Raw genomic sequence first — 25,260 nt, forward strand, 5'->3', positions numbered from 1 at the left:
TGTAGTTACCATGCTTGCGTTAGGATTTAGTGATGTTTTAAAAGAGACGCTACTGTCCATCCCTCGACCATTAAACTTCCGTAGTCGCATTTGACAACACTCACGACAAAAGATGGGTTGGCCCATTCTATGCCGAGACCACACATACATCATCAAAAAATCCCTCAATCACTTCGCAACGGGGAATTGTCAATCACCCATTCATTCCCGTTACATGGCGCAAAGCAAACGCCTCTAGTTACGTGAACCTAATCGCAAGCTCTTCACAATCAATACAATTGACATAATCCCGTACAGCGGGAACACCTAACCATAGAAAAACGAATAGCTGTATTCTTTTAGCCCTTTTGTAAATAATTCGTCCAGCTTCACGGCATATTTTTGCTCCATGTTACATTTTTCTACTCTATTACTAATTCGGTAAGGTATATTCTCATTTGTTTTGATTAGAGCAGTGGTAAATGCGGTGTTTGCTCGAATTTCCTGTAGATAAGCCCGTAAGGTAACAATATTGTACTTACACCTGCTTTATTTTTCAACCACATATTACAGCAATAATGGTATTTTTAATGATTTCCTATATTTATGCCATATATATTACCAGTATATACCCACGACTTCTCCGCGCGACTGAAATATTTTTACTATATGGGATAAAAAGTAGCCTATATCCTTCTCCTTCCCATATACTCATAGTACGTGTAAACCATATTTCATAGTCACTGATTAATCCATTAAGGTGCTATAAGATAATGAACAAAGAAACAAACTCACTTTCACATTTATAATATTAGTGATCTATTATAAAAATTAATAAGTATAAAGTATCTATAAAATACTTATTATAATAAAAATCATTATAATTAACTGGATATGTTTACTATTCAATAATTTAATATAATTATTTGTTTCTAATTATCTCCCGCGACTACGTTCAATTAATATTAAGTATACAAGTTGAGAGAGACCCAAGGAAGTATTTTCTCACATTTTTAATGGTTAAAAACTGATACAATCAGTGTGATTACTTTAAATATTGAACACGATAGAACGGGCATGGCATGGAAAGTAACGTCGCTCGTGATTACCTCGACGCAGTCCTATTGTTGTTTCGACAAATGGGTGGAAGATGAAAAAAAAACCGTTTCTTTTATTACAAATAGAGATAAAATTAATGAAGCGAATGTCCAGACGAGGCTTTCAAAGACGTCAATAACGCAACTGTCGCTAGTCGCCATCAGGGATGACGATTTCATTCCACTCATTGTACGGACCCGAAACTTCCGGATGTCCACAACTCTTTACTTTTTGTAGTAATCATAATGTCACGGTGGTCTACAATGTCTCAAATAAATTATCGTATTTCAATACAATCTGCCTTATTCATATCTCTATCTATTGATAATCGATATTTCGGTCCAACTTATTGATACTCGGAAACGGAAAACATATCAACTCTATCTAATAATGACATAGCACCATGTATAGATACATTTAAGGACAATTATGAGGCGCCAATTATTTCTAAAATTAAAATTTCTATTTGATATCACCGCGAAATCTTTATTCTAAGTACCAATATAAACTAAACTTTTATGATCTAAGCCAAAAATATTATAAATTTAATTTGTGATGGGCTATAAAACAGTAATCTTGCGAAACTACAAAATTAATATATTAATTTAAGAAATAGTTTTAGAGAAATAGCGCCTTCAAAATCGGGTCTTTGTCCTTTGATGTCTTTGATATTTATTCTTTATTATACACAAAAGGTTATTGAAATAGAATAATAAACAATAGTGCACAAAGGCTTAATTGCTAAAAGAGATTTCTTTTAGCAAACCCAATATGAAAAAATTACAGTTTATTAGTAGTTACAATTTATTTAGTTATTATTCTGTTTACAATTATTTTGAATTAGTTGCACCGACAAAGGGAAACTCTTAAATAAAAAGATAAAGAGAAGTATTTTGTGTACCTATACCTACATGTTTTTACAGTAACTCGAAAAACCATAACCATAATGCAAATGCGATGTTTTCAACAACTAGACACCGTTTCTGGGGATTCTTTATACAAATACAATCCCTATGGATTCTACTCCCGTATTAATCACATCACATGCTATTTTGGTTTCAATTAAAATCGATCAATATTAATTTTCGAGCATATTAAATACTTATCCTTTATTATTTAACTAATATGCAGAACTAAACTGATAAATATATAATTTTAAAGAACAACAGTTCAAAATAATAAGTAAAAGTAAGATAAAAACAGCTCAATATTGATCTCGCCATCTAAATTTCTTTCTTATTCAATTTAAATACGGTTAAACATCATAAAAAGACGACCAGAAAAAAAACATTGTCTGTAAGTTGTTCCCTTTTTAATAGATATGTACTCCTATATGTATAATATGCAACGTTTGAACGTCCAATGAAATTGCGTAACTACACAATGGAATATGTAAGGGGATCATGGGACCAATAGCAACATTGCGCAATAAATATCCGTCCATACCCCTCCATACATCCACCAGTCCTTCCAACATAATTTACACAAAGCATTTACAAAGCAATAAAAAATCTTTTTTATCAATAGTCCCATAACTCTGTAAGTAGACTTCAATTGAATATTTAAATTACAAGTACCTAATAAAAAGTGAACTAAAAGTGATATGTGTATTTAAATTTAAACAGTATTAATTTATACATTTAAATTTAATATTTTTATAAAGCCATGCCAAAAGAGGTACTTGTATCTACGTGTTCTTAATATTTATTTCTCTCGATAACAAATACCTTGATGAGAAATTACTGCAGGAAGCGAAACCAAAATTGCAAAGCCCACGCTAGTTGCGCGGGTTGCACCCTTTCTGAATTAAGAGTTAGGGTTAGCTTGGCAATCTAATTGAGTCGACGAAGGGGTTGATCCCCTAAAGTGCATACCTCATAGAATGCTGTTGCCCACATTATGTAATACCGATCCGTTTGCAAATGGAATTAAATCAACGCTATATAAAAGTGTTTGCCACTTTCCAGTAATATCATAGACATTGTATAAATTACTCACAATAATATAATAGCGAAAGACTAACTAACTAGTACAGAATTAACACAATAGTCCCTTGAATTTGATGAATTGATTTCGGCTACAACAAAAAACATCTGATCTATCTACTTATTTACTTATTAAATTTTAACCGCGACTTTGTCCGCGTGTTTAGGATATATTAATTACTCATGGGATACCATGTACTAAATGGAACACATACCTAACTAAATATAAGAACTATTTTCTCATGTAATCAACATACCTCACTGTGACATCTTCATTCCAAATCTATACTAAAGTAGTACCAGAGGGAGACTTTGTACAAAAGTCGATTGCTTGTGTACCTCTGTCCCATTCGTGTTTCAACCGTGAAGCAGCTGTTTGCATGGCTGTGTTTCGGTTTGAAGGGTGGGATATGGCGTGAATTTACTGGGTACAGAGAAATAACACCTGAGTCCTCAGGAATGGCAACGCATGGGGGGTATCATGGGCGAAACAGTATACTCTGTAATGTCCATGATACTGCTCGTGTCTATAGGCGACGGTTACCACTTTCCATCAGGTAGACCGTCAGCTTGTTTGCCATTCTAAGTTGTATATAAAAAAAAAAGTAAATTTTATAATTTATAGTAACACGCTACATATTGTTTGGGAGAATTCTATCTGCCCGTGCGAAGCCTGACCGGATCACTAACACTAAATACCTAATTATAAATATAAAAATTTCATGCCCATCGATTGAACCGTGAAAGTGCTAATAGGTAATAAACAAACTCATTTTTAAATATTAGTAAGGATGTATCTGTGTTGGTAAAACTATAACTCCCAAATTTTATGAATCAATTCGGCAGTCAAGTGATAGGTAACAAAAGAACTAACTTTCAATAATAACACCATTTCCACAATCAAAAGCTTATAACTCTTTGGGCGTCTGTCGGACTAAATCAAATACTTTGTGCAGATGCAATATTGTGCATGGTTATCTGATGGTGGCGATAATATCTTTGAGCGTTTTGTCGAGAGGCTGCGTGTGCGCAGTCACAATAATCCTTTGGCAGCTTAAGGGCTGTCACACACAATAACATTCACTGTTATTTTAAGCGCCGCGTGCCAAATGTTTTTTCAGTAAGATTAGAAACATGAGATACCTTCAAATGATCGCTACATTCATACATAAATATTAAGTAATATTTTTATGTTAGACTATGGTTTATGCGTGGTGTAGTCTTTGACATTGTTTTAACTTGGGTAGACATACATATTAATAAGCAAAGTAAGAATGAATGAAAGAAAGAGTATATAACCAAGGGATAAAAGAGCGCACTTCATACGAGTTACGTAAAACGCCTCGGTCAGGAATATCTCACCAATCTACACAAAAATCCTCTTTTTCTCGTTATGTTAGCCAGCCTGATATTCAAAATGGAAACGAATATGGTTATACTTATACTATAGTTTGATAGTAGAAAGGCGAATCTTATAATAAAAGAAATATATATATTTTATGTTAAATTTCATGTTCCAATAAACATTTTGTTTAGCAAAAATAAAACAAAAGATAACATTCTTACATATATTTATTATTTTATACAATATTACCTTGAGATCTCAATTTCTTTATATTATTGATAGTAAAAATACAAGTTTTCAGCACTTCCCGTAATATCTGGTCAATGTCTAGGGTAGGCCTCAATGATATTTATATAATCACAATTCCCACGTCAAAATAAAAAGAAATATGAATTATAAAGCTAAAACTGTTTCACAATTAGTTAAGATGGAGAGGGAAAGGGATTGTTAACAATGGAGTTCGACATTGCTAGCAATATGCCCTATCAGGTCGACCTCCACGTGGTTCCCCCTGGAAACCGTCGTGAACAATTCTTGTTGAATTCGTCACGATAGGCTAACTGACCTGCTTCATCCTCATCTATCATCCCTCACTGGTGCCCTTCCAGTGTATACCTACCGATAGCGCGGGTGGGGTTACCATTCCATTATCACCCATTAAAAAAAAATTTGTTAAGATGATATCCATTTCACATTTGACAGTATTTTTGTTAGTTACGTTAGCACTATTGTAATTTCCTCATTTAACTAAAGGTTAACATAAAGTTTCCTGGCCATACATTACAGTACTTAATTTTTAGTGCTACATTTATATGCAACTTTATGATTAACGTTTTAATTCAAAAGCAGAGAAAAGCACTTCAGAACATGCAATCGTAAATGAAGTATTTTTCAAATTTTTCTAAAAATTGACAGATAATAACGACGTTGACATATTATTATTTTTTTTTATGGATGATAATAAAATGGTAACCCCACCCGCGCTATCGGTATACACAGGCGGGGCACCAGTGAAGGATGATAGGTGAGGATGAAGTAGGTCAGTTAGCCCATCGTGACGAATTCAACAAGAATTGTTCACGATGATTTCCAGGGGGAACCACGTGGAGGTCGACCTAATAAAGCATATTGCTAGCAATGGGGCTGTCAAACTCTATTGCTAACAATCCCTTTCCCCCCGACATATTATATTATAAACAACCAATTGTCTTAATTTTAACCTCCGGGATAGGAGAAATTATTAGGAATGGGGATTAATAGCTCGATTATTAGAAATAAACCGACATGGATCTGGTTTTTTTTTACGCGACTTAGAATGGCTACCCAGCGACGGCCCACGTGATGAAAAGTGGTAACCATCGCCTATAAACATGAGCAGGTTCCAATTGACCTAGCTTTACTTTCACCTATTATAAGCATGGTATCCCGCCAGCGTATACCGTCAGTGACCACTTTCTTTCAAGGGAAGGGAGAGAAATTGTCAATAGTAGAGTATAACAAAGTTATTGCTAGCACTAACCTCATCAGGAAAGGAAAATATGGACTTTGCTTCTTAAATTAATTATAATGAGCCAACTGAACTGCTTTCGTCATCACCTATAATCTCTGATGCTCCACTAGTATATACCGATAGAGCAGATCTTATAAAACCCTAATGATAAATATAGTGATGACAAATCTTATTCAAATTTTCTTTCATATAGTACCTATACTACCTGTACTTATTACAGTGTGGAAAGTATCTATTTTTGTTTCAAAAATTTGATGGTATCATTTACGGCTTGCATTTAATGGTAATAGGATGATTAAATGATATTTAGTACTATGGTTATACTTATGCTATATATATATATATATATATATATATATAATGATTTATTTTTAAATAACATTTTTTTAAAATGATTTTTGTCGAAGTGATTTTTTTCCTTTTTTGAAATATTAAAAAAAAACTTTGTTGTTACCAGGAATATTAATTAATATTTGTGTATCCACATCTTTCCATTTTTTTTTTTGATAAGACCGGTATAGCATTAGGAAAGTTGACAACTTTCTTTTTTATCTTCTATTTCACTAATGATTTTATGCGCCTTGTGGTCCTGGCATAGAATGGGCTAAACCTTCCTTTCCCGTGGGTGTTGTAAGAGGCGACTAAAAGAACCTAATGGTCAAGGAATGGGCAGCAGCATCCCTTTCAAAACATCTCCAGCAACTCCAAACCTTAACTATGGTCGCCAACCTGCCTGCCAAGGTATTATTACACGTGACAGAAAAAAGAGCAACATTTATTTAACTGTAGGCGCAAGCAAAAGAAGAAAGCAAAAAATATCTAACTCATGCTTACAGTTTATGCTTTGTCAGCTTTATTAATATATATATCTGTGTTTGGGTACTACAACATATACCTATTTTCTTTTTAGAATTAATAATTATGGACTACCTACGTAAATTTTATAGCTTATTTTTATGTTCTATATATTCTTGATTGTTGTTTTTGTTAATTATAAATGTTTTAGACTGATACATTAGACTAAAGTCTATTTTTTATTAAAAAAAAATCAATAAACTGCTTTGTACTCATTACTATGTTTTTTTTTTATGGGTGAAAATGGAATGGTAACCCCGCCCGTACCAACGGGATACGCCAGCGGAGCACCAGTAAAGGATGATTGATGAGAATGAAAACAGGTCAGTTAACCCATCATGACGAATTCATCAGGAATTAGCCATGATAGTTTCCAGAGGGAACCGCGAGGAGGTTGACCTGGTTAGTATATTGCTAGCAATGGAATTCGTAGTCTCCATTACTAATAATCCCTTTCCCTCCTCATTACTATGTTAGGTATATCCATTAGTAAATATTCTTTTAATTTTATTCATAGTGGTGCCACCTATGTAATGAGTTAAGAAACTTTATATATCAACTATAATCGAACAGACTATCTCAAAGTTTAAGTTCATAGATCATAGATGTCGCTAACTCTTATTGATAAACCGAATTTTGATAATATTCATTTTTCATTAATAAATATACTCGTAGTATTGACTATAATATAGTTATATACCAGAAAAAATAAATAAATAAATAACAAAATCGCATATTGGATTATCAAATTTATTTGTTACTGCAATGAGGATCGAACCCGACGCAGTGCAGCCGGGCAGCTTTATAATAATCAATAAGTTATCGGATAGCTAGCTAGGTAAGTATTATAATAGACAATAAATTAAATTGGAAAGATCATATAGATGATTTATGCAAGAAATTGAGTTCTTTGGCTTATGCTTTAAATAAATTTTCTCCTATAATAAATAAATCTGCACTAATTACAGCATATCGTGGTATTTCTGCTTCAAATTTACGGTACGGCATAATATTTTGGGGAAATTCAACGAAGAAAGAATTTGTATTTAAAGCTCAAAGAAGGTACATAGCCAATTTCATTTTTTTTTTTACAACTTAGAATGGCAATCAAGATGACGGCCCACCTGATGGAAAGTGGTAACCGTCATCTATAGACATGAGCAGTACCATGGACATAACAGAGTATACTGTTTCGCCCATGATACCCCCCCCCCCATGCGTTGCCATTCCTGAGGACTAATGTTATTCTTCTGTACCCTGTAAATTCGCGTCATATCCCACCCTTCAAACCGATACACAGCCATGCAAACACAACTGCTTTACGGTTGAAACACGAATGCAACAGAGGTACCCAAGCTAACGAGTTTTGTATATATATTACAAATATGTACAATGAATATATGTAATAAGAATTTATTTCCACGATTTTCAGAAATTGTTAAACGCAATCAACGCGATAATGATAAGTTACATCCAAAAATCTATAATAAAATACCAAAATCTATAAAATATTCACCAACTAATGTATTTCATTTAAGTATAAATTAAAAAAAAAATCTATTTATTTATATTTATTAACAACGTTGTGACATCGTTCTTTTATCCTTTATATTTAACCTGATAATTGTTATTATTATTATTTATTTTTTAACGATTAATTGTGTTTGTAATATGTGCTGGTTCTTAGTATTTAATTATATTATTTATATTATTTATTATATTAGTTGTAAAATAAAATCACCGTCTGTTGACTTGAAGTATATTCTGTATTTTGTTCTATTTCAATTGTTTATCAATTTTCTTTTTTATAAAAATCTACAATTGTCATTGTACGTAAAAAGGTTAATTTTGAACATATTCCACCTAGGAAAAGGTGTGAGAGAATTTAACAAATCATAAAAATACTTAAAATAAATTATTATCTTCTAGTAGAAATAAAAGTAAAGAATAATATTTGTATATATAAAATTAACTTCCATGTGATGATGTCAGGTACATCAGCTTATTGTTTTGTATAATATATGAAGAAGTCGATAGTTGTGACGTCTTCTTAATATGAGAATGAGGCATCGTATTATGTGAATATATATCTTTGAGATTTTCGAACGCAACTGATCTGTAGTTTGTCTGCTTAACGATTTTCAGAACTCTCCATCTTGCGAGTAATTAAATATATCAATATTATCTCAATTGTATCAACTTGCATCGCATTCAATGAATCTACAAATTGTTGTAATTTGTTGAGAAAATCCATGATATTATTTCTCGTAATCGTATTGTACTTTAAAATTTTTTGATTGTGATTGATATTTAACATTTTATTTTCATAACGTTTCTCGAGTGTTATCCAAGCAATTTCATAATTATCTTCCTTGATTGGTAACGATGAAATTAAGCTTGCAGCTTCTCCATTTAGATAAGGTTTCAAATAGTAGAATTTCTCTATTTTTGATACAGTCCTACTCTTGTCAATCACGGAGAGGGATACATTTTTGAAATCATTTTGCTCTTTTACCTCACCACCATAACTTGGGATGATGGGTTTTGGTATGGCTACTTGTTTTACTAGATTTATTGAAGGAATGTCGGGATTCATCCGGCTCGAAGGACCACTTATTATGTTTGTAATATGTGCTGGTTCTTAGTATTTAATTATATTATTTATATTATTTATTATATTAGTTGTAAAATAAAATCACCGTCTGTTGACTTGAAGTATATTCTGTATTTTGTTCTATTTCAATTGTTTATCAATTTTCTTTTTTATAAAAATCTACAATTGTCATTGTACGTAAAAAGGTTAATTTTGAACAAATTGTATAAAATTGACTTGATGTATAATTTTGAACTGGCTGTGTAACTGCATATTTTTGTATGCCATACAGGCTAAACATGTCGAATGAGATTGTATTTTTAACATCTGCATGTATTTATACGCATGTTTTACAAATAATCATAAATCTAGCATACGCTATCGTTATTGCCAGCCACGATAGCTACCACGGCTATTGGTAGCCGATAGCCGCAGTAGCTACCGTGGCTGCTGTAGCAGACGGGTAAAAGTAGTTATTGCTCTAACGGTTAATCGGCTATAACCAATCTAAGAACAAGAAATTACATAGAAGGAAGGATAAAATAAAAACTGTAAATCATATAATTGCCTTCTTTCTTTTTATGCAAATATAATTAGTAAAAAGAGGACGAAAGATACACCATCAGTTGCTATTTTTCTCAATTTATAGCAGGGTAATGTATAGAAAATGTTTAATATGTCAATTATATGTCAATGACAAATTTTACATTACTAGATTATATATTCGACACAGTTTATTCAGATAGTATACAAGCAGGTTGTATCTGAATTTGGTAGGGATATACGGCCTTATAACATTTTCTATATACTAGCCTGCTATGAATTGTCAATTTTATCACTCCTATGTAATTCCTTATTCTTAATAACCAATAGCTGTCTATGTCGACGACAGATAACCCAACCGCGGGGGGAGGAAAGGGATTGTTAGTGATGGAGACTGAGAATCCCATTGCTAGCAATATACCCAACCAGGTCGACCTCCTCGCGGTTCCCCCTGGAAACTATCATGGTTGATTCCTGATGAATTCATCATGATGGGCTAACTGACCTGTTTTCATTCTCATCTATCACCCTTCACTGGTGCTCTGCCAGAGTATCCTGTTAGCGCAGGCGGAGTTACCATTCCATTTTCACCCATAAAAAAAACTCAACCGCAGGGGGGGGGATAAGGGATTATTAGTAATGGAGACTAAAAATCCCATTGCTAGCAATGTACCCAACCAGGTCGACCTCCTCGCGGTTCCCCCTGGAAACTATCATGGTTAATTCCTGATGAATTTATCATGATGGGCTAACTGACCTATTTTCATTCTCATTGATCACCCTTCACTGGTGCTCCGCCAGCGTATTCCGTTAGCGCAGGCGGGCTACCATTCCATTTTCACCCATCAAAAAACCCAGCCGAGGCGGGAGGAAAGGGATTGTTAATAATGGGTCTAACTGACCCATTGTCAGCAATACACCCTATCAGATCGACCTCCACGTGGTTCCCCTGAAAACCATCGTGGTTAATTCTAGTGGAATTCGTCACGATGGACTAACTGATCTTCTTTCATCGTCACCCATCATCCCACTACAGGTACCCCGCCAGCGTATACCGATAGCACAGGAAAGGTTTAATATAACATTATCACCCATTAAAATAAAAAAAAAACCAGTCGCGGCTATTCTTTGCGTTGCTATATAGCTGGGTATTGGTATCGCTACATCCCTAACTACTAGTGTGTCAAATTTTGTTGTGGTTTTTTGAATTGTTGTTTACTATGATAGATAACACTAATATGATAATCTAATAATTTCTTTTTTTATAGAAATAATGGATTTAAAAATATGTAGAATATGTTGCGAGAATAAGGGAAATTCATATATATATGACAAAATTAATGATGAACTTGTTTTAAGTGCCAAAATAATGTATTGCTGTGCTAACATCAGCATCTATGAAGGCGATGGACTTCCAGCGTACATCTGCAACAATTGTGAATTAGAACTGTCCACAGCTTATCATTTTATTAAAAAATGTGAAACCACGGATAAAGCATTACGTTCTCAAGATTTTAGTCAATGTTCTCTAAATATAAACAAACATGATAATGAAGACACTGTTCAGGTAAAAATTGAAGAAAATATTGGTAGCGACCAAGATCTGGTTTATGGTGATATTGATGGTAACTTTGATATCACTTGTGAAGTTCTCAGTCAAGAAAGAGAAATAAAAAATGAATCAAAATGTAAAGAAAGAATAAAAAGAAAAGTGTACAAAAAGAGGACAAAATTCAAGTCACCTGCTTCCAAAAAATGCACTGTTTGCAATCGTAAGTGCCCTAATCCATCCACATTGATGATACATATGAGATCACATTCTGATGAAAAACCTTATCCTTGTTCATCATGTGATAAAAAATATAAAGACTCTGGAACCTTAAAAAGACATGTGGAAAGAAATCATTCAGAAAATAGAGAACGCAATTTTACTTGTGAAAACTGTGGTAAATGTTTTTATTCAAAAAGTGATGTTAAAATACATATGAGAATCCATACAGGTGAAACACCTTATGCATGCTCAGAATGCCCAATGAAATTCACACAGATAAGTGCTTTGCTTCGACACATCAAAAGGCATACAGGAGAAAAGCCCTACATGTGTGCAACTTGCAGTAAAGCATTCTGTTCTAAGGAGGAACTAAAGAATCATCATAAAGTTCATTCAAACAATAAACAATTTTCATGTGCGATTTGTAATGTCATGTTTAAATATAGAAACAATTTAAAAAAGCATTTGAAATTACACTCAGAACCTGACCATTTTATTTGCAGTTACTGTGGGCGTAATTTTAATTTAAAAGGCAATTTAAAGAGTCATATTGAAAGGCAACATTCAGAGAAATCTGGGTACTGTAATATATGTTCTAAGAATGTACCAAATATAGAAGTTCATACATGGAAACACACAGGAGAGAAACCACTAAAGTGTGAACTTTGTACTAGTAGTTTTGGAGAATCTAGAGCTTTAGCTCACCATATGAACTTCCGTCATAAAAAAACAGATAAACATAAATGTTTAGTAGAGGGCTGCTTGATGGCATTTCCATCCAGACCCATGCTCGACTTCCACACAGCCAAACTACATGACACACGGATCCCATTTCCATGTGACCAATGTTCAAGAGGCTTTTATAGAAAAAGTGATCTTGCAAGACACAAAATGGGCACACATAAAGAAAGACTTGTCTCATAAAGATAATATTAATTAGAAAATACTCTTGTAACACTTGTGATCTTGAATCTGTTTCTTGCATAAAATTATAATCACACTAAAGTTGTAAGAAAATAGTGGCTTCAGTGTAAAAATCTACCAATTTATTCACATTTTTAGTATCAATTCTGTTTGATATGAGTGTGCATAGTTGGTATATGTAGAAATAAATTCTACAGGTGCAAAGGTTCCAATTAGTATTAATTTTGAGTTGATTATCTTGATTATACCTTCAGTTGTTCCATATATTATTGAAAGGTGAAGGCCAAATCATTTAAAAAACTATGTACTTACCTAAGCATTTGTTCTTTAGATATACAACAGTCTAACAAAAAATAAATCAAAAGTAGCAAAAGGAGTTTGAATCTAAACATTTGGTATCCCATTCTTTCTGTCTACCCTAATGGAAGACTGGTATGACAGATATGTATTTATTAAATAACATCCTAAGCTAATATAATTGTAGCTGAACTGTGCGACTGTAATTCATCTCTTAGCCAAAGAACTCTGCATACAAGACTTATTGACATGGCAGTCATTACTCTCTTAAGTACTCACTGAATGTTACTCAAGACTACAGTTGAGAAATCCTTACTAATATTATACATGTGAAAGTGAGTTTAATTATAAACTTGGTGCCTTAACAGCTCAGTCACTATGAAATTTGGTATACAGGTACTATATGGAATGGAGGAGAACATAGGTTATTATTCTGGTCAGAGAAAATATCACAGTCATACAAAATCAAATGTAAAAGCTAGTTTTTAATAATTAAAAAACATTTGGTGTTTTCATTTTACTTAAAAGCTGAATAAATTGAAATGAAATTTGGTACATGAAGTAAAATCCTATCCTATTAACACATACTTTTGATAGATAATCACATAAGTAAAACTGAATATTACATCAGATGCCTACAACAATCTTTGCATTTAATTTTATACTTTTCAATTGTTTACTCAAATCTAATTGTAAAGCAAAATGTAAATAACTGTGATATATAAAATGAACAAAATAACCAGTTTATTTTTTTTGTCATAGCTAGTCATGTTGTTTTTGTTGAATTTTAACAATTTGTGATATAATTTAAAAGATTATTTTTAAGGTAATAAAATAAATATCCACATTACAATTTACTTTTATTTTCGTGCTGATAAATATTGTAATAAAAAAATAAACCATATCACAGTCCAGACATGTAAAACAGAAGTGTTAATTAAATACTAGAACAACAAGTTCTAGGCATCAGTTATTTCCTAAAATATTTTGTTAAAAGAATAATAAATATTATTCCAGACAGTATTTTAAAAGTACAATTTTAGAATATATTACATTATATAAATTCATTATATTTCATAAATAAATCAACATACTATTGTGGACTGTGTCATATATTAATTAACCAATTAATAATTAAAACAATTATTTCATATCAATTATTACTTTCATTGCACTAATAAAGTCTGCCGTCAACACAACTTCCAAAGTTTGTACAAAGCCATTATCTTATTGCGTAATATTCAATATTTTAAATACATTGTAACCCAGTCAATTATTTACAAAACTTGATAACATTTATTATAAACATTTATATAATAAATAAAAAAAAATTGCACATCTTACAATCAGATTTTTGATCCAGTCAAAATGGTCAATACAAATAATTAAACTAAATAAATAAACAGCACACAAACATTATAAATAAATCTTCAGTCAACAAGTTACATCTAAATTTATATTATAACATTAATAATTGTTTAAGAACAGACAATAGTGTGCAAGTGTAACAAGTCAACAATAATCACAATTAATACACTGAACAACAACTATATTGTTTACAATTAAGTTGACATTAAGTAGGTACCTGCAGTTTTATTAGGCCGTGCTGTCTGAACTCTGTAGACGCCTACGTGACTGCATGGACGTGCTACTTGCACCACAACCAAGTCCACCTTTCCATTAAATAACTATACATTTTACTGTACCTTCCAATGTTTTACATTATCATAAAATAAATAATTACTAATCCTAATTAAATAACAAACTACACTGGAATTTAAAAGTTGCAAAATTAGCACCAGATAAATTTAGGATAAAGTTTATTTTGTATACATATTACAATTGGACGAACCAAATCAAGTCGATGTCATCGATTACTATATAGGAAATAAATATTTTTTACAGATGCTTTATTTACATTATGCTTCATTGGTGGACAATGATATATCTTATATTAAAAAAATGCAAATATCGAAACCTACAAAAAGCATTGGGACCCATGGCGAGACATTAGAAATGTACCCTAATAATGTTAAACGTCAATATTTGTATTTTCGTTAAATTAAGGCATCATTTCACCAGCTCTTCATTTATTTAATATAAATAAATATTAATTCACTATGCTAGATAAATTTGTGTACTCCTTACCTAAAGCGTGATCAAATTTCTATAATGCATTATGGCTACTAAATAAGTTATATTTAGACTTATAATATCCAGGATTAAATAAACATCAGGGCTTTCATCAATAGAAAAACCTCGTCAAATAAATATAAATACGATTTGTATTATATCATCTCTATTATAAAAGTAGTAAGTTCTTTACATATGTATATATTATATTTCTTAAAAGTACCATGACCTTCCTGCATTATTTAAATTGGGAATCGTTACGTATCCAATTAATTAATATTACGATTTTGCATCAATTAATCAGATAATGTTCTGGAACATTGAGAAATGTCCCAGCAGCAAACAAGACGTTTGTTTTAGCATGGAGTACACTATTCACAAGAGTCAATAGAGCATAATCACAGAGGATACTATCCTATATTACAGAGTGTAAGCTTTCAGTCAGTACTTAAACTTTAAAGTGATAGTTGTTACATAGAAAAATATTTAATATGAGTGGGAGCAACACGAAATAAATGAATGGCATGGTTGTTATGTTTCTATGCGACTACTATCATATTACCATTTTTCATATTAAGCTGTGACTTGCATTTTTTGTAAGTCCTCTGTGACATCACCCGTCAACATGTGGGCGTCTGCTCAGTTGATCGCCTGCTCGGTCATTTGTAGACAGAGCGCATCAAGGCTCGAGTAATCATCTGCAGCGGGAACGGCAGGGGTTGAAGGCGTAGGGGGTAAACGGGGTGCAGCGGCGGGAGGAAAAGGTGGGTACGAGTTCGACTTTCCGCGCGGCAACGGCGGTCCACCCTTAGACTGCGAGTTCGGTGTCCACATGCGCCTATGTAAAGGCTTTTGATACCCGTTTTGCGATCCGAAACGCCATCTGTAACAAGTCAGTACACTCAGAAGAATTTATAGAGGGACTATTAACATTCAAATAGATACTAATAATGCAGATTTACAGTAATAAAATTAAATAAATATCTATGAATTTGGAAAGAATTTTAATAAAACTATATATTTACAAAGAATTTTACATATATAAATAATTTTTAAAATTGCTCTTATATGATAAAAAAGTATTTAAATCTTCAAACGCAAAATACGTAATTACATTTTTGATCATAAATTTATGTGCACTTGGTTTTGTGGTTGTTTTTAGGCCAAAAGAAATACAATAATTATTGAAAAATATTTGATCTCTTTTAAAATGACCCAAAATGCAGACGTCATAACTTTGATGTGTAGACTCTTACATTATTTTGTACTAGCGGCCCGTCCCGGCGTCGCACTGGTGGACATTTTTACATTTTAAAAAGTGACCATTAAGGCTGCACATGCGACGGAAGCTTAAAAATGGAGTAACTTCTCCCGTTTTCCCAACATTTCCCTTCACTGCTCTGCTCCTATTGATGGTAGCGTGATGAAAAATATACTATAACCTGCCCAGGAGTATGAAGAATAATTATACCAAGTTTCATTAAAATCCGTCGAGTAATTTTTGTTTCTATAACGAACATACAGACAGACAAAAATTTTACTGATTGCATTTTTGGCATCAGTATCGATCACTAATCACCCCCTGATAGTTATTTTGGATATATATTTCATGTACAGAATTGACCTCTCTATAGATTTATTATAAGTATAGACAACTTACCGGAGCTTTGGACACCGCCTGTTGAGTGGCATATCGCTTACATGATGGAAGAACTGTCTTGGAGGTAATCTATGCCGTAACCGTTTTAACTCCTCCAATAAGTCCGGCCTATTAAATGCCTCGTGATGAAGTGCCTAAAATGACCATAAACAATACCTTATAGTTCATATCATTATAAATTTTTTCATATCATAGTTGCTTGGGTACCTCTGTCCCACTCGTATTTCTACCGAGAAGCAGTCGTTTGCATGATTGTGTTTCAGGTTAAAGGGTGGAATATGGCAGTTAATTTACAAGGAACAGAGGAATAACACTTTAGTCCTCAGGAATGGCAACGCATGGGGGGTATCATGGACGAAACAGTGTAATCTGTTTATGTCCATGGTACTGCTCATGTCTATAAGTGCCGGTTACCACTTTTCATACTAACGGTTACTACTTTCTATTAGGTGGACCATCAGCTTGTTTGCCATTCTAAGTTACATAAAAAAGAAGTATCAATGGGATGGATAGTAACTATCACTACTTCCTGGTTATCCCCAGAATATCGTAAATGTGATATAATTAAAAGTTGTTAAAAAATGATAATGACAGTCACAAAAAACCCAGCTTTAAAAATTTTATGTGTAGATTATAGTTTGAGCTAAAAACCTCAAATAACAACATATCTCCCTACCTTTTCAACAAGCCAGCAGTGTAAGGATAAAGGGTCGATGGGTAGGTCGTGATCAGTCTCTTCGTGAGAGACATGTTGGGGTACACGCGAACCCGTCCCACAACTATTACATAAAGTAGTAGAAGCTGAAAAATAAAAAAAATATTACATTGTAAATAAAAGTTATGTATACATAATATTAGTAAATGGAACATTTATAGAATTGACATTTAGTTGTTAATTAGATCTTCATTTAAATATGTGGTTTATATTAAAAATTTAGAAGGCAAGCAATAGCAAATCTCAATGAAAAACAATGCAATACGAGACTAAATATTTATTATAAGAAGGTGGTACAATAACGTTTAAAATATCAATGTACCCTCAATATGGAATGGCAAACATTACAACCCACTTAAAGGAAAGTGGTAACCATTTCTTATAGACATGTCGAACATATCATAAGATAAAGCTTGACATACCAATGCACAAATGCCATAGATGCATCATTTATATGACAATTATATATACCGGATTTTTTTAAATTTTTATCACTAGAGAATTTTTATTGAGCCAAGACCATGATAATGCATACACAATTTGATAAACATATACTTTATATTGGCTATGTGGTCCCGGCATAGAATAGGCCACTTTTTCCTTTCCCGTTAGTGTAATGTAATGTAATGTAAGAAAGACTCTGTTTTCCGCACTTAGCCTCCCATTTGGGCCGTTGTGCGTGTGAGTCGTGGCTAGTTATCCGCCCAGAAGCGCAGAAGCTTCCTGGGTTCTTCACAGGCCTCACCGTTCCGAGGATTTCTAAACGTTGATGGGCCACAGCCTCACATTCCAGGATTACGTGAGCAGCCGTTTCTTCAGCGTCGAAACAGCCTCGACATAGAGGGCTGTCTGTGGCTCCTATTGTGTATAAATGTTTGTTTAATGGACAATGACCCGTTATTGTCCCTATCATTATTTTGAGGTTTTTTCTATCTAGATGTAATAAACGTTTTGATAGTCGTTGATTCAACGTAGGTACGGCCAATTTTGATTGTCTGCAATCAGTAGCCTGTATCCATCTTTGGTTTTGTATGTCAGCGGATCTTTGACGGATCCACATTTGAAATTGCGAGAACGGAAGAGGAAGAAGTGGATATACACCCTCGTTCCTGATAGCCAGTTCGTCTATCGTTACCATAAGATCCACTGTGCCCTCTTATCCATTGGAGGATAACTCGGTTATTGGAAGATATCCTATCCAGTGAATGGTGGCATTCAATTATCAATTTGTTGTTTGTCTTGTTGTTTCGTAATGCTTTTAGTACTGCTGCGCTGTCAGATAAGAATCTAATGCTAAAACCATTTATTCCTAGCTTATGTACAGCTGCAGCAGCCTCGGTTATTGCAACACATTCGCATTGGAATATTGAGCTGTGTACGCCAAGCGGTATGTGCACGTTTATATTCAGGTCTAAGGAAAGACTCCGGCTCCTGAACCGTTCTCGGTTTTGGAGCCATCGGTGTATATGCGTAATTCATGTACACCGGATTGGTCCTTTTCCTCTTCTTGAATTTGTATTTGGTATTTTTTGTTAAATATATAATGATTACTGTCACACGGAGCCGCAATCAAAGGTTCAATAAGTTCAGAATAGAAGTGTGGGGATGTAGTGATTTTTACCCCATAGATCAATTAGTCGGAAGCGGCTAACGCTTCCTGCTGTATGTGCAGGTCTAGGGGTGTTATGTTGAGGGCCAACTCTATTGCTGTTGTAGGAGCTGTTTTCATGCAGCCGCTGACAGAAGAGCAAAACAGTCTCTGAAAGCTTTTTAGTTTGGCGGCGGTGGTCGATAGTTTTGTCCTCGGTCACCAAACCAGTGCACCATAGACCAACATTGGCCTGATTACAGCTCTGTACAGCCATAGAGTTATTTTTGGCGAAAGACCCCATTTGTTTCCTAGCATCTTTTTGCACTGGTAGAATGCAATTGTGCTTTTGTTAAGTTTGTAGTCAAGATGTTTATTCCAAAGCAATACTGTCTAGTATTATGCCAAGGTACTTGACTTCTTCCTTAAGTTTCAGTTCCGTATTGAAGAGTTTTGGTAGTCTGTAAGGACATGTAACTCTTCTATTTGTGAACATGATTAATTCTGTTTTTGTAGGATTAATATCATGCTGTGCGCAATTATGCGATCACACAGAGTACCTTCGAAGCTTCCTGTTAAAAGTACAGCTATATCATCTGCTGTTATCGTTAAGCTCTATTATGAGCTCATTTACGACTATATTCCACAATAGTGGTGACAGTACACCGCCTTGTGGACAGCCCCTACCGACGATTCCTCGTGTGGTAGTATTTACAGTAAATTGTATAGCTCGTTGTTTAAGCATGTTATGTATCCATTCTCTAAGTGTTATTTCTACTCCATGTGTAGCTAGTGCCCGACCTATACTGGCAAAGTTTGTTTTGTCGAATGCCCCTTCGATGTCTATAAATGCATCGATTGCAATGCATTGCCTATTTATACGTTATGAAGTGCTGAAGTTGACTTCATATGCACAGGGAGACTTGACATCTAATCTCTTTGTCACATAGTCTCTCCAAAGTTTTCAAAAAGAACGAGGTGAGACTGATTCGAAAGGATTTGGCCACAGTGTAATCTCCTCTACCTGGTTTAGGAATAAATATTACCTCACGCCAATGTAACGGTGAGCTATGCACGCTTAGTCACTATACGCTCCCGCTCCATTTCAGAAGGGCTGGAAATATTCCACAGGCCTGCCGCTTTTTAGAAAGGTACTGATTGCCCATAGTAGTTTTTCTTTATCTATAAACTTTAACTGGTTTCCCTTTCCTTGTATGGTTCCCATGTACTCCGCAGTAGTCTGGAATCCTGGAAAATAGTAGCAATGTGTCGTTCTTTGTATAATTATTATCAGGTTTCTTGAGGCAATATTGTATGATCTTTCTCATTAGAGAGACATGCTTTTACTTTAATCGCCTGGTTATTGTTTTCTATATACAAAAACGCCTCCAGCATTCTTGCTTTCTCTGGCGTATGAGTTTCTTATATTGTTTTTTGGATGTTGTGTATTTATTCCAGTCTTCTTGTGACCGTTTGTTCATGGCTATGTTAAACAATTTCCTTAACTTACGACGGTGTCTTTCCAATTTTGGACACCACCAGTGTTGCCTCCCCCCATACTGTGGTGTGGTTAGGGCACAGGACTGTTCATAAGGTTAAAATGGACGTGATGTAGTTTGCACTATCGTCCAATCTGTTACCGCTAAATCGTCTAGTAGTGGCAGTTGATTGTCAAATTTTTCCCTGACCAGTGTAAGAAATTTATGTTGGTCAGTCCTTCGAGGTATACGTCTAGGCTGTGGTTTGGGTAACTCCATATTAATGGAGAATCGAATCCATCCGTTAGTGTAGTAAGAGGTGACAAAGGAAACTTAATAGTAGATGAATAGGCAGCAGCATCCCTCTTAAATTCTCTCTAAAATCTAACTGCGGTTGCCAATCTGCCTGCAAAGCATGACAACTACTGACATAACTCCCCTTCCCTTATAGGGAATACTTATGTTCAAAAGTTTAAAAGTGGATTGCCCAAGTACAAAGTAAAAATATCTACATACCTAAATTTAAAGCTCGTACAATAGCAACAGGTAAATCAGAAGCAGGTGGCATAGGACTCAGTAGCACGCCGCGCAAACGTTCCAAAGCTCGTGCGGCCGAAGATGGTGATATCATGGATATTTTCAACTCTGCTTCGACACTTTCAATAATAGCTGCTCGTTCATTTAATTTCTTTATAGATAATAATAATTTGTGACGAGCCCCTTTAGTCACACCTGTTAAAAATTTATACATATATGTTACATTTTAAATACAAATTAATTCTGTAAATAATAAAAATAAATAACTCTAAAACAATTTTATATAAAACTTATTACAGATAGTATATTTAAAAAAAAATAGAATTTAAAAATGCCAAGCTTCCCAACAAAATTTTTCATTTCAATGTCTATGGAAGCACCTAATCTATTTAATTATCGATCAAAATTTATAATGACTATATCTATATTAGAAAATTTTCATTTATATAATAATTATAATAAATTGGCAATTGCAAGGCACCATAGTTATAAAAGAATAAGCTAATACAAATCTACTATTTTAATTAAGAAATAAATCTCAAAAAATAAAAGTATTTTAACTATTCATTATATTGTTGTCTGAGCAATATAATAAATACATACATATCTGTCACACCTGTATAATATATATGTATTAACATATGTTATGTAAAAATGTCATGCAGTAGTTTACAATATACTCACCAAGTTTCTCGAGGTATTTATCATCCATAGCCATCATTTGATCATAAGTAACATTAGTGAATAGCCACACGTATTTATGAAGACGTAAGCTCTTTAACCACTGTGTCACTGTTGACATTCCAGGATGTTCAGTAAAATTATTTGATCTTAAATCATCTAGGCGTGTCTCGCTTCCAGTTGTTCCATACATTATACTAATAGGCCTAATCTGAGCTAGGCTATGTTCACTGGAAAGAGAAAAACTGCGTGGCTTCTGTACAAATGGCTCATCACTCAAATTCTCAGCTGATGATGACATGTGTATAAAATTACTTGAAGGTGGAGTCAAACTATTGGACCTCTGTGATTTTGGTTGTGATACTGCTGCATCAAAATTGAGTTTATCCCCGTCTAAGCTGATATCGACATCTCTGCCATTTTTCGAGAATGATTCCTGGAGTAAATCTGGATAACATATGTCTAATGTATCCATGCCCCTGAATTCTACATTTTTGCCAATTGTCCGTCTAAAAGTATTGTTTGTGCTCCAAATGTTAACATCAGGTAACAAGCAATGATCTAGCCTATGCTGCCAAACAGTTTCAGTATTTCTGTTTCCAGACATATGATTTTCTAAATGTCGCAGCCATTGCGTCAGAGTTCTGAAATACACAAAACAATAAATGATAACATTGTTGTTAAATAAAGGAAATATTGTTTTTTGAATATATTTATTCTGGCATATGGATTAGTGTTTGTTTATTAATTAGTTATAACAGTCATCATTATACATCATTATATTGGTGTCAGTATTAAAATAAATCATCATTTTATTTTTCTAAATACACTATGAACATCAGTTCACAGTGTATTTAAAGCTATATAACTATTGGGTAAATTGTTCCTAATATTATAAATATAAAAGTAAGTTTCTTCATTTATTATCTTGTAGCACCTTAACAGCTTAACCAATTACTATGAAATCTTGTGTACACATACTATATGAGATGGAAAAGAATATAGGCTGCTTTTTATCCGAGCCAGTGACACAGATAAAGTTGCCAGTAAAAGATAATATTAAATATTTTCTCTTAAAGAAAATTATCCTCATGATGATACATAATCAATAAAATTTATATCTTTATATAGTTAACTATACAAATATAAAAATAATAACAATATTCACTTTTGATCTGTGTGTGTAAGAGCAGGATGCAGTAGTAAATAGGATAACAATTGTCGACAAAGATCAGATGAAACTGAGGAGCGCCGTGGTGAATCAACACATCGCTGCACAAGTGTCTGTGCTGCAGTCACATAAACATCCTTGGCACGCTCATTATCTGTCCTAAGTAGAGGTAGGAGTGTCAATAATCTTCGAAGTTGTTCCCCTCCTATTAATAATCAAAAATCACATATCATAATCACAACTTATAAATATTTTTTTATAACAAACTAGCGTGGTAAATATAATTTTGCCCCATAACAAATATTAAAGGTTAGAATGACTACTATTCTATCTCTCAAATTGGAGCAAATAATGCATATTTACAAAATTTAAAAGTGTGTAATAAATATTGTAAGATGGGATTAAGCAAAAACTTTAAGTTTTAGTGTACACTAACTAGCAGGCAAAACAAAATATAGGTAGTATTTTTCATTAATCATTATTCTATGAATTTTATAAAATTTCTATGAATTTATAAACAGACACACATTACCTTATTACCCCATTGCTAGCAATGCCCTATTAGGTCAACCTCCACGTAGTTCCCCCCAAAAACCATCATGAACAATTCTTGTTGAATTCGTCACGATTGGCTAACTGGCCTGCTTCATTCTCTCCTATCATCCTTCACTGGTGCCCTGCCGGTGTATACCGATAGTGCGGATTGGGTTACCATTCCATTATCACCCATAAAAAAAAAAACTTTACCTAATGCACAATTCATATTGATATTTTTAGAACTTATTTTACACTTATAATCACTTAATACTGGGCAGAGCTAGGTTGGCTGTACTAGCCATGACTCATACACACAAAGGCCCAAATGAGAGGCTTAGTGCGGAAAATGGAGTACTACTTACATTTACATTACAATCACTTAATACTTATATTAAGATGTAATCATTACAATATTAATATAACGAATAGGAAAATGTAAATACAAGTGTCTTTATTTAAAAAAAATTGATTCCAAATTCCGCCAAGCGTAAACAGCAAAGGACCCCATTAAATTCTTTATCCATTTTAAATACATTTAATCTATATTCCTTGGTGATATTATGATTATTATTTATAATGGATGTCAACCTTTTTAAAAAATCACATTGCTATTTGATCCTTTAAAAATTCTTGCAAATCTCATAGTAATTGCTGTAGAAAGATACTACCCACATTTTACTACACCTAAATGATTTTCAATATTGAACTACTAACAATACATATTACAAATTAAACCAAATTTATTTTTTTGCGTTTAAAATTGATACTGAATTACAATTTACAGTAATTCTTTGATATGATAAAATTTTTTGAGGAGACATATAAAACAGCATAATTCAATCTTACCCTCATTGTCATCATCATCTATCCTAATGTTGAACAGACTGGCAAGCAAAGTCTCGTCATTAGCTTCATGTTCCAATATCTCGTCGTCTACATGGTTTTGTAAGGCAGCCTCCACAGCCCGCTGTACCAGCTTCAGACCCGGCCAAGGCACGCGCCGCGCGAGCGCGCAAGCTACCATCGTACGCTCGCAAGCGCCCCATTGCTCGAAAAGCCCAGTTACGCCTGATAACTGATCATAAAAAGTGCCGTTCATTGCGGCAACAGCATAGCAAACCGATATTTAGGATTTGTTTGTGTTCTACACGTCAAAGGTCCCTGACAGCTGATCGTTGAAACTATCTGTAGCGCAGCAGAACACTTGCAGCGGTGGCGGTCCCGCAGGTAAAATGAACTAAATAAACCGCCTTGCACAAATATCAATTATATTAGAAAATTACATGTAGGTAGAACAAAAAATATTTACGGTTACGACTATTTATAATTTTGTAAGAATCAAATATATATAGGTATCTATACAACGAACGATAATCAAAATCAAAATGGCTAACCACAGATTAAAAAATAAGTTCAGAAATTAGATTAGATATAAATTCTTTGTCTTCGTACATGATCATCAACTTACAATACAATAGAATCTTAAAAATACCTGCATACGTACTCGACTCGAGTTATTAGTTTGCGGATCCCAGAATTTATAGTTACTGGGGTTCATTCTGAGGTGCCATTTCTCTAAACCATTACAAACTAAATTTTTAATAGATTTAAGTCAAAATTATTCTAAGTTTGTAATGATCCACAATACAGTAATTTCGAGAAACTATCAAAATAAAATTATTATTACATTAAAATTATATATTATTAAAAATAAATGTATATATTAATCACGTTAAATAAAAGTTAAATATTTATATTTTAATATTGTTACTATCTTAGGAGATTGGCAATGTACGAGACAGAAAATATAGTAACTTGTATGTTAGAGTGAGAGAGACGAAAGGATAAAAATTTGCACAA

The 25,260-nt window shown here is 33.5% G+C and overlaps 2 protein-coding genes across 2 annotated transcripts; one reads left to right on the forward strand and one right to left on the reverse strand.

Moving 5' to 3' along the window:
- The first annotated feature begins 11,069 nt into the window (after positions 1 to 11,069).
- Positions 11,070 to 13,186, forward strand: LOC113512911 (gastrula zinc finger protein XlCGF57.1-like). Its single transcript, XM_026896871.3, has one exon. The coding sequence runs from the start codon at positions 11,182 to 11,184 to the stop codon at positions 12,601 to 12,603; it is 1,422 nt and encodes a 473-aa protein (XP_026752672.2). The 5' UTR covers positions 11,070 to 11,181; the 3' UTR covers positions 12,604 to 13,186.
- Positions 13,187 to 13,743: 557 nt separating this feature from the next.
- On the reverse strand, positions 13,744 to 24,787 carry LOC113512838 (protein Smaug). Its single transcript, XM_026896772.3, has 7 exons — positions 24,247 to 24,787; positions 22,861 to 23,068; positions 21,696 to 22,336; positions 20,991 to 21,206; positions 17,370 to 17,494; positions 16,694 to 16,827; positions 13,744 to 15,916 (listed from the first exon to the last, which is right to left on the reverse strand). The coding sequence occupies exons 1-7, from the start codon at positions 24,497 to 24,499 to the stop codon at positions 15,673 to 15,675; spliced, it is 1,821 nt and encodes a 606-aa protein (XP_026752573.1). The 5' UTR covers positions 24,500 to 24,787; the 3' UTR covers positions 13,744 to 15,672.
- Positions 24,788 to 25,260: the final 473 nt, after the last annotated feature.

This window comes from Galleria mellonella, unplaced genomic scaffold (genome assembly GCF_026898425.1).
Source record: "Galleria mellonella isolate WM207_F2 unplaced genomic scaffold, CSIRO_AGI_GalMel_v1 utg23, whole genome shotgun sequence".
Classification (NCBI taxonomy): domain Eukaryota; kingdom Metazoa; phylum Arthropoda; class Insecta; order Lepidoptera; family Pyralidae; genus Galleria; species Galleria mellonella.

Coding starts and splice junctions, on each gene's coding strand:
- LOC113512838 (XM_026896772.3), bottom strand. CDS start 24,499: ATGAACGGCACTTTTTATGATCAGTTATCAGGCGTAACTGGGCTTTTC. Junction 21,207..21,695: donor TAAATACCTCGAGAAACTTG/GTGAGTATATTG, acceptor AATTTTTAACAG/GTGTGACTAAAGGGGCTCGT. Junction 15,917..16,693: donor AGGCGGTGTCCAAAGCTCCG/GTAAGTTGTCTA, acceptor GACTTGTTACAG/ATGGCGTTTCGGATCGCAAA.
- LOC113512911 (XM_026896871.3), top strand. CDS start 11,182: ATGGATTTAAAAATATGTAGAATATGTTGCGAGAATAAGGGAAATTCA.